The 10,403-nt window shown below is 37.7% G+C and overlaps 1 protein-coding gene across 1 annotated transcript in view; it reads left to right on the plus strand.

Moving 5' to 3' along the window:
- golga2 (golgin A2) overlaps nucleotides 1–10,403 on the plus strand; it is a 29,091-nt gene that overhangs the window by 10,328 nt on the left and 8,360 nt on the right. Inside the window, exons 12-24 of the mRNA XM_016484510.1 lie at nucleotides 419–607; nucleotides 1,358–1,453; nucleotides 1,852–2,046; nucleotides 2,128–2,217; nucleotides 2,306–2,413; nucleotides 4,353–4,440; nucleotides 5,045–5,181; nucleotides 6,105–6,323; nucleotides 6,739–6,852; nucleotides 8,022–8,246; nucleotides 9,491–9,590; nucleotides 9,696–9,784; nucleotides 9,953–10,115. Coding sequence (XP_016339996.1) covers nucleotides 419–607; nucleotides 1,358–1,453; nucleotides 1,852–2,046; nucleotides 2,128–2,217; nucleotides 2,306–2,413; nucleotides 4,353–4,440; nucleotides 5,045–5,181; nucleotides 6,105–6,323; nucleotides 6,739–6,852; nucleotides 8,022–8,246; nucleotides 9,491–9,590; nucleotides 9,696–9,784; nucleotides 9,953–10,115 — 1,813 coding nt within the window. The remainder of the gene's footprint in view (nucleotides 1–418; nucleotides 608–1,357; nucleotides 1,454–1,851; nucleotides 2,047–2,127; nucleotides 2,218–2,305; nucleotides 2,414–4,352; nucleotides 4,441–5,044; nucleotides 5,182–6,104; nucleotides 6,324–6,738; nucleotides 6,853–8,021; nucleotides 8,247–9,490; nucleotides 9,591–9,695; nucleotides 9,785–9,952; nucleotides 10,116–10,403) is intronic.

The raw sequence follows: 10,403 nt of genomic DNA on the forward strand, positions 1-10,403 counted from the left end.
AGAGTGTGTGTGTGTGTGTGAGAGAGAGAGAGTGTGTGTGTGTGTGTGAGAGAGAGCGTGTGCGTGAGTGTGTGAGAGAGCGTGTGTGTGTGTGAGAGAGCGTTTGTGTGTGTGAGAGTGTGTGTGTGTGTGTGGTGTGTGTGTGGTGTGTGTGAGAGAGAGAGAGAGAGAGAGTGTGTGTGTGTGTGTGTGTGTGTGTGTGTGATGTGTGTGCGAGTGATGTGTGTGTGTGAGAGTGAGTGGTGTGTGTGTGTGTGTGCGAGTGATGTGTGTGAGCCAAATATTGTCCTATCATAACAAACCATACATCAATTGAAAGATTATTTATTCAGCTTTGATGATGCATACATTTTTTTTCAGATGATGCATAAATCTCAATTTTTAAAAATGGACCCTTATGACTGGTTTTGTGGTCCAGGGTCACAATTCAGCCTTTTATAAATTCCTCTTCAGTTGTAATGAAGCATTAACCTCATGTTTGCGTGTGTATGTGTGGTGTTTTTCAGATCTGATGGTGGACATGCTGGGTGTGCTCGCCAGCTACAGTATCACAGTGAAGGAACTGAAGCTGTTCTTCAGTAAACTGAAAGGAGAACAAGGCCAATGGGTAATGGTCTTCTCCTCTTTATCTACTATTTGAGAAACATCTCGCTTCTCCACCTCACACTCAGTCATAATGCTGTGATCTCGAAAAATTGATTATATATTTTATAAAGTACTAGGACTGTCATTTGTTTTAAATAAATAGAAGCTGATTTGTTAATTAATTTCTATGACATGCTCTGAATAATACACTTTCACAATTTACTAAAAATACACGAAATACAAAAAATGTATGTCCTTGTCCTCCGTTTAGTCTTCAGTGCATGAGGGAGATGTTGAGACAGTGGAAAGGCAGGAGGGTTTGACGCATTAGGCTGTGTTTCTGAACTGCGGGACTGTGGCACTACCATTGATCAGAGCGTGAAATAAACCCATCAGAGCAATAGAAGAGCACACATCCATGTGTGTCTATATCATAACCTACAGGCAGAAGCCATTATTATGACTCTCTTGCCTGTACTCGTTGCTGATGGACCAAATGTGTCTCAGGTTGGGAAATGTTTTAGGTTAGTTTACCTCAGTAAATTCAGAAATGAAATCCATGTCTAAATCCAGAAGATCTTTCTCAAATTTGGCACAACATGAGTAGGATTCAGACTAACGAAATGATTTGTGACTGTATATTTTGTATAGTGTACAGTATCTTTTATGTGTGTGGGAAAAATACAGCAGTCAGACTCTTAAGTATTTATTTGTGTGTGTGTGAGTTCATTTTTTGTTCTTAATGCTGTTGCTTTTTTCTTTTATCTATTAGCCTCCTCATGCTGTCAAGCTGCTTTCCGTGCTGAAGTGCATGGCTCAAAGAAATGGCCCAGATTCCTTTTTCAGCTTCCCAGGGAAGAGTGCTGCGGTGAGACCTAAACATCAGTCTAACTTGACTTCAGTTATAACGTCTGCCTCTATACACCGAGAAAATATCTATTGTGATTTTTGAATTAGTGATTTGAAAATTGCATGCCAGAATTTCTCTTCTTTTGCACTTGTCCGCTACCTAGACATTTTAACTTCCTTGCTATAATAAACTTACAATGTGTTAAAATCAGGGAAATTATACTTTTGCTACCTTTTGTTTTTTCAATTAATTCTTTTTTTTTTCTGTACAATTTCTTTTCAAGGAATCACTTTATAGAAAGTGATTGAGAATCTCTGTCAGGACAACAGAATGATAAATATCAGAAATGTATTTTTCATTTCGGTTTATTTTTATCTATCACACAGTATACACAAAATACATCACACGACTGGTTTTGTGGTCCAGAGTCACATATGAGTGTATGTTATATGAATATGGTCTGTGTCAGTAATGTGAGCGAAGAGTCCAGACAGCAGAGCTCAGAGCTGTCCGAGCATCTCAAGCTGAGAGTAAATGAGAACAACGGCTTGAAGCAGGAGGTTGATGAGCTCCGTAAGCAGCTGGAGATGGCCGACAGCATGCTGCAGCAGGTGAGGAGACGCTTTAAACATTTACTGTGCTCATGATAGTATTCCTGTGATGTGAAATCCCTCTTCACATCGCTCCCGCAGTTCTCCAGTCAGTCAGGTTCTCCGTCTGAGCACCAGCAGGTTCAGCTCCTCCTGGAAGAAAAGCACCAGATAGAGGCTCATGCAGCTCAGGTGTGTGCTGCTGAAATTTGGGGCATGTTTGTGTCTGTGTTAGTCTTGAATGTCATCCTGAGTGTCTTGAGTGTTTGTGTGTGTGCAGCTGATGGAGTCGGTGGCTCAGCTGCAGGTGGAGAGAGATCAGTACGCTGTACAGATACAGGAGGAGGGACACGTGTGGAAGGACAAAACAGAACAGCTTCTGTCTCAGGTAAACAAACACACTCGCATACAATATTGCAAAAAAAAATTTGTTGCAATATATAAATACACTACCGGTCAAAAGTATGGGATCAGTAAGACTTGTAATGTTTTTAAAGAAGTCTCTTCTGCTCATCAAGGCTACATTTATTTGATCAAAAATACAGGAAAAAACAGTAATCTTGCAAAATGTTATTACAATATAAAATAATGGTTTCTATTTGAATATCCTTTAAAATATAATTTATTTCTGTGATGCAAAGCTGAATTTCCATCAGCCGTTACTCCAGTATAAAGTGTCACATGATCTTCAGAAATCATTCTAATATGCTGATTTATTATTAGAATTATCAACAGTTTTTTAGGAAACTGTGATACTTTTTTCAGGATTCTTTGAGGAATAAAAAGTTAAAAAGAACAGCATTTATTCAAAATATAAATCTTTTCTAACAATATAAATCTTTGCTATCACTTCTTACTCCTCCTAAAATTATTAGGGGGGTGATTTTACAGGGGAGTAAATTTGCATAGATTTTTTTTTTTTTTTTAAACCATGTGCAAACCATCCTTTTAGGGCTGAACAATTTGGAAAAAATATAAATGTAATTTTTCTGATTGTGATTTAAACCAGGGTTATTATAGTTAACTAAATCTAAAACCATAAAAAAGCTCTGTTACTTGAAATTACATTAAACTTCAACTGAAATAAGAACCTTGAATTTATTTGATTGATTTCAGCTACTACAAAATAAAATTGATAAATATAAAAAAAAATAAAATAAAAATGACTGCAAAAATTAAAATTAAAACAGAAAATATTAAAATAAAAACTAATCAAAATAAAATCTAATTCAGAATATTAATAAAAACTTTAATAGTATCTCACTGATTAAAAATTGACCAGACATTTGAAAGGTGATATGATAAACATTTAACATCTCATATTGCTGCTGCTTCGACATCCAGACACAAAAAGGCACAAATAAGGGTGTTTTTAAGGGTGTTCAAATTTTGGGTTCACTCTTTACAAGAATAAATTCAAACCTCTTTCAGTAACAATAAAGTAAACAAATAGGCCACATTCCCACTGTTTTTGACCCTTTTAATATGGATTTAAGATAATAACAATAAATATAATTATGATTTCTATTGTGATTTTATTATTATTAGTAGTATTATCAAAATATTAAAATAAGAAATATTTCTTTTGTATTGTGCTGTAAAATAAAATATTGAGTATAGTAATAACTTTATTTTACCTACGAGTATGTAGTTTGTTTATGCTGAGTGTGTGTGTCTGTGTCTGTCTGTGTCTGTCTGTGTCTGTGTGTGTCTGTGTGTGTGTGTGTGTGTGTGTCTGTCTGTGTGTCTGTCTGTCTGTCTGTGTGTGTGTGTGTCTGTGTCTGTGTGTGTCTGTCTGTGTGTGTGTGTGTGTCTGTCTGTGTGTCTGTCTGTCTGTCTGTGTGTGTGTGTGTCTGTGTCTGTGTGTGTCTGTCTGTGTGTGTGTGTGTGTCTGTCTGTGTGTCTGTCTGTCTGTCTGTGTGTGTGTGTGTCTGTGTCTGTGTGTGTCTGTCTGTGTGTGTGTGTGTGTCTGTCTGTGTGTCTGTCTGTCTGTCTGTGTGTGTGTGTGTCTGTGTCTGTGTGTGTCTGTCTGTGTGTGTGTGTGTGTCTGTCTGTGTGTCTGTCTGTCTGTCTGTGTGTGTGTGTGTCTGTGTCTGTGTGTGTCTGTCTGTGTGTGTGTGTGTGTCTGTCTGTGTGTCTGTCTGTCTGTCTGTGTGTGTGTGTGTCTGTGTCTGTGTGTGTCTGTCTGTGTGTGTGTGTGTGTCTGTCTGTGTGTCTGTCTGTGTGTGTGTGTCTGTGTCTGTGTGTGTGTGTGTGTCTGTCTGTGTGTCTGTGTGTGTGTCTGTGTCTGTGTCTGTGTGTGTGTGTCTGTCTGTGTGTGTGTGTAGGTGCGTCTGATGTCAGAGGAGCGCGACAGCACTGCTGCTCAGATTCAGGAGCTGCAGGAGAAGATCACAGAGCTGGAGAACGCTACAGGTACAAGACATGACACACACACCCTTTACGTCACATTCTCATTGATCATGACACAATGAAGTGTTTTTTTCCCCTGCTTACCAAAATAAAGCAATAAGCCCCGTGAAGCCGTGATTTACAGTGAATTTGTAACAGCTAAGGGGCATTGTTACGACGCCAAGCAGAGTGTCTAAAACCCCCTTAGCTGTTATAAATTCACTGTAAACCACGGCTTCACGGGGCTTATTGCTTTTATAAAACGGTTATTCCATATACGTAGTAAGGTTTCACAGAATAAAACAGAGCGAATAAAGTGTAATGATATTAATAAAAACAGTATTCTTCCACCAAACAATGTAGTTCCTCAGAAACAGTTGTGGTTGCTACAAAGTGGTTGCCGAGCAACACACAGAAGTAAACAAAGGTGTATGTTACTTTGTAGAGTCATTTACAACAGCTTCGAACGCGGCTCAGCCAATCAGAATCAAGCACCGGAACTATCCCTTTTATAAAACAAACACAGACAAGTTAGCTTTTTCATCATGTGTCCAGAAAGAACATTCAGGTTTCGAGCGAGGAAACACATTTCAGACAGAAACATGACAGGTTTGTCTTGTGTCCGCAGCTCTGATGAGTAAAGAGCAGGAGCCGCAGGCCGTGTCACAGGCCTCAGGCCCTTCAGAAAGTGAACTGGCCCTTCAGGAAACCATCAGCAGCCTTCAGGAGGAGAGAGACGCTCTCAGTCTGCAGTACCAAGCACAGGTGACCTACACTGACCATGTGACGCATGCTTTGTGTCACGCATTTTAGTTGTTAAATTTTACAACTGACTCATGTTTTTCTAAACTTACAAGTGAAGATTCTAGATCATGCAGCATGCGCATCCTTATTGTAGTATATTTAGATTAATATGTTATTTTAAATGCATTAGACCAGCCTTTTTGGCTCTTAAGCCCCCTTCATTGTCCACAATGATATTCGAAGGGCCCCTAGCCCTAGTTTTGTTTTTGAAACTTATTTTAATCTATGGGTTTAATCCTAGTTTCTGTAAATTCAGAATTGACAAAAACTACTTAAAATTAAAAAATGTGAAATTAATATTAAAAAATAAAAATAGTTATGATTAAAATTAAAAGTTTTAAGAGCTGAATGTATTTATATTAATTATAAAGAATATATAATTTTACCGTATTGACCCGAATATAAGACGATGTTTTTTTCTTGGAAATACATCTGAAAAAACGCGGTCGTCTTATATTCAGGGTCTAGACTTTGACATGTCAATAATACACCCACAACAATAGGTGGAGCCAAATACGCATAAAACGAGTGTGCCATGAAACACGTAATGTAATGCGTATATAAATTTCTTGTTTTATTTTATTTAATACTTGTTTTATCTTATTTTAAGTAATCTTAAGTCATCTTGTGGCCAGGCCCTGGTTGATAACCACTGCATTCAAGGCTTTTAATTTGCATCTTAATTTGCATTTTTAACCTTGAAATATGTTGCATCACAATTGTAATTACTAGAAGTGTAAACTTTGTTAAAAATGTGTGATGTATGTGTTGAAATGCAGACATTTCGACCTGTACAGCTGACAGAAACTAGGGCTTGGTGGTATAATGTTATGAAATCAGACGCTTATTACAGAGGTATTTGAGTGCTCTGTTGTGTCCTGTAGGTGCGAGACAACGAGCAGCTGAGCCGACTGGTGCAGGAACAGGAAGTGAGGCTGGAAGAACTGGAGAGACACGCAGAACGCTCCGCTGAAGAGGCTCAGGATCGACTCCAGATTCTGGAGGATGTCCAGAGCGACAAGGCCACCATCAGCAGAGCCCTGGCCCAGAACCGAGACCTCAAAGACCAGCTGGCCGAGCTGCAGAACGGCTTCGTCAAGCTGGTGAGCTCTAGTGACAGATGACGGGGGGGGTCGTCTTATATTCGGGCCAATACGGTAATAAAATAAAAATATGACTTTAAAATAACTTCCTTATATATCCATTTTTTTCTGCATGAAAAACAATTGCTATTGGAGGTAAATTAAGCTCTTTAATATATATATAGAAGTGAGGCTGGAAGAACTGGAGAGACACGCAGAACGCGCCGCTGAAGAGGCTCAGGATCGACTCCAGATTCTGGAGGATGTCCAGAGCGACAAGGCCACCATCAGCAGAGCCCTGGCCCAGAACCGAGACCTCAAAAACCAGCTGGCCGAGCTGCAGAACGGCTTCGTCAAGCTGGTGAGCTCTAGTGACAGATGACTTGCGCACACGAGTGAACCTGACCCCTGACTTCTGAGCTCTGTCCTCCTCCAGACCAATGAGAACATGGAGCTGACCAGCGCTCTGCAGTCCGAGCAGCACATCAAGAAGGAGGTCGCTCGTAAGATTGGTCAGCTGCAGGAAGACCTGCACAATGCCAAAGAACAGGTGTGTGTCTGCATAGAAATCAAAGGAGAAGATGTTATCTTAAAGCAGGGGTTGATGAAGAGCTCATAATTATACCCGATGGAAAAATAAAAAATGCTTGATATAGCTTATTGCGGCTGTCAATATAAAGGAAAACACAAGCAGCTGATAATCCTTTAACAATAAATCTGATGGTCGGTTCACAGTACATAGAGCAAACTTCATCTCTGCAAGCACTGTGGCTTCACTGTGCATTTTGGGAAATCAATATGCGATTGGTTCACTTTATACATTAACTCCAAGATTTTTGTGGACAGCATTTCATCAGTATTTAACCAAAAATAAAAGCTTGAGGATTTAAAATGTTTAAAACGTCAGGGTCTGAAAGTACAGAATTTAAGACAGAAATATTAGTATTGTGACTTGTAGTGTAAAATAAAATGATCTAATATTTTTCAATTTCACAGTACAGTTGTAATTTACAACAGTAATATATCACTTCATTTTTGTTAGTTAAAACATTAATAATAATATTAATAATTATTATTATAACAACCATAATAATAATAGTAATTGTATAATTATTATAACATTTAATAATGATTGAAGCCAGCTACAAAGTCAAAATAAAACAATTAAATATTTTATTTGTTTGCTTGCATGTTGTCATGTGACTATTACCCGACATCCGAGAACTGTGAGCATGTGAATGTGTTATTAAATTATTGAAATATCACCTTAAAACCTCAGGGGGACTTCCAAGAAAATATTTTGAATAATTTGTTAAATATGTATTTTAGTATCATTGAGATACTATTATAGTTTTTATTAGTATTTTGAAGTTTAGTAATTTTGTTGTTTGTCATGTTTAGTCATTTTTGCTTTTATATATATATATATATATATATATATATATATATATATATATATATCATTTATTTTATTTCAAGTAACAATCATTTTTTAATGGTAACTATAACTAACTATAATAACCCTGATCTTCCATGTAATAGACTGTGAAGCCGATATGGCAATGCATTTAAATACAACAACATCAAGTAAATATTTTGTGTCTGAAGAGTCTGGCTGACAAAACAAGTTTGGAAACCTTTGTCTCAAAGGGATACTGATTTGTGTTCAGCTGTAGTGTTTGCGCTCCTAACCCGGCTGTCTGGTCTTCCTCTCATCAGCTGCAGGAGAAGTGCGGAGAGCTGGCGTCTGCGCAGGAGCACAGGGATCAGTGTCTGGCTCACCTGCAGCAGTACATGGCTGGATACCAGCAGCTGGTGGCGGAGCGAGAACATCTGCACCATCAGTTCCTGCAGCAGGCGCAGCTGATGGATCGACTGCAGCACGACGTGGTGCAGGGCAAAGTGCAGCTGGAGCAGAGTCACGTGCAGCTGCAGGAGGCGCAGGTAAACACTGCCACTTGACCATCTTCCACCCTACCATTAAACACATTGGTGTTGTCCGAAATATCGATTTTTTTTATGCATATCAATTTTATATGTTGGAAACTAATTTTTTTCCGGCTGAGATCACTCGATCTTTTCTCTGATATCAAGTTGATACACCCCAGAGTGTGCATTTTAATTAAAGACTATATAGTTTTTTGTTTTTATACACGATCAGCTCATGATCCTGTGATTTCAGCATCTCTGAGTTCACAGTCAATGCATGTGACTTTAATGTGCATTTGGGAACGCACTGTGCACCAGTTACGCCTTTTCACATTTGCAAAATAAACGCTCAAGGGTTTAACTTTTGCAAGTGAAGAAATTAAGTCATTATTAATTATTAAATCCAACTACAAAAGTCAAAATAGTTAATCATTGACTATTGTAAAATAAAATAATTTTGTTAAAAACTTGCACTTGTAATGTGACCATTAACCAACATCAGAGAACCGTGAACGTTTCATGAAATAATATTATGAAATATTAACTTTCATAAATCTCAAGGGGGAGATTTTGTGTTCTTTGCTGAATCTGTATTTTAGTATAAATTAAATTCACATTTATTTGTGTAATTATTTTCAGGATGCAAATCATTGAGATAATATAATTTCATTAATATATTGAATCAAGGGTTTAACTCTTGCAAATGAAGACATTAAAGCATTACTCATTAATTATAAAATCCTGCTACAAAAGTAAAAATAACGAATAATTATTTACTCTTGTGAAATACATTTTTTAATAATTATTAGTCTAAAATATAGTAAACATTTTAATAAAGTAAAATAATATACTTTTCATTGTAAAGTGTAATTATATTACAACAGTAATATATTTCTGCTTTAAAAATATTATTATTATTATTACTTTTACTACATAATCCGCTCAGAGCTTTCAGACATGAGTGTTTCAGTTAATAATAAAATGCTTTGACTTTGGTCAAAAGTAAATTAAGTTAGACGCTCTTCAAATTTTATGCTCTTAATGTTGTGGCAATTTCTTCCTGTGGTAAATGGTATCAAATATCAATAATTTTCAAGGTCTTGTATTGAAGTTAGAATTTCAGTTTTGTGCCAACACTTAAAGAAACGCATGTAAATTAGCTGTGTTGTGATTGGACAATATTTCTGCATGTGAAATGAGTATCAGCGCCTCCAGTAAGTTGTTGAGGTGTAAATATGCTGCATTACTGCCTCCTGCAGGAGAAACTGAACCAGCTGGCTAGAGATAACGATGAGCTGAAGACGGAGGTGCAGGAGCTGCTAAACAGCTCGGCTCTGAACACCTCACACAGAGACGACGGTGAGTCCCGCTTCACTCTGACACACGTGTGTGTGTGTGTGTGAGAAAGATCTGCTTCACCGCACTAACTGTACTGATGATTACTGTCCCTACTGATGTTAAAAGGTGATGGCTTGGAAAGTTATTCTCTCCCAGAGAGCTTCCAGAAGTCACACATCATCATCCCAGAAGACTTTGAGAGCAGAGAAGAGATGGTGAGTTGATTAAACATGAACAAACTATGCAGCATCTGAATAGACTCGTGTGGATAATATGGAGATTTACAGTCGAAATTGACTTTTTTTTAGCTGCGCCTGACATGTTTTCCTTATTAAATGTTAAGTTTCACTCGGAAGTGACTTTTTCTTTTCCTCTGGTTGTAGGAGGAGTTTATTCACTCTGCTCTGTCGCGTCTGGAGGAAGAGCGAGATGAGATGAGCCGCCGGTTCGAGGAGGAGAGGAGACTTCATCACGCTGTTCGACAGCAGATGGCAGCCATGAGCCACGAGCAGCAGCAGCATCATCATCATCATCATCACAGCACAGGTGCAGCTTCATCCTGAGCTTCACTGTACTCAAATCACACAGACTATTCTATTTTTGCTTTTAATAAACTTTTTAAGACATTTAAGACCTGTAGTTTGAAAATCTTTTCTCTTCTGTCTCTTCTGCTCATCAAGGCTGTATTTATTTAATTAAAAATACAGTAAAAATTGCTAAATATTATTCTAATTTAAAACAGTTGTTTTCTATGTGAATATCTGTTAAACTGTAATTTATTTCTGTGATGCGCAGCTGTATTTTCAGCATCATTACTCCAGTCTTCAGTGTCAC

This window comes from Sinocyclocheilus anshuiensis, unplaced genomic scaffold (assembly GCF_001515605.1).
Source record: "Sinocyclocheilus anshuiensis isolate Anshui unplaced genomic scaffold, SAMN03320099.WGS_v1.1 scaffold745, whole genome shotgun sequence".
NCBI classification, from domain to species: domain Eukaryota; kingdom Metazoa; phylum Chordata; class Actinopteri; order Cypriniformes; family Cyprinidae; genus Sinocyclocheilus; species Sinocyclocheilus anshuiensis.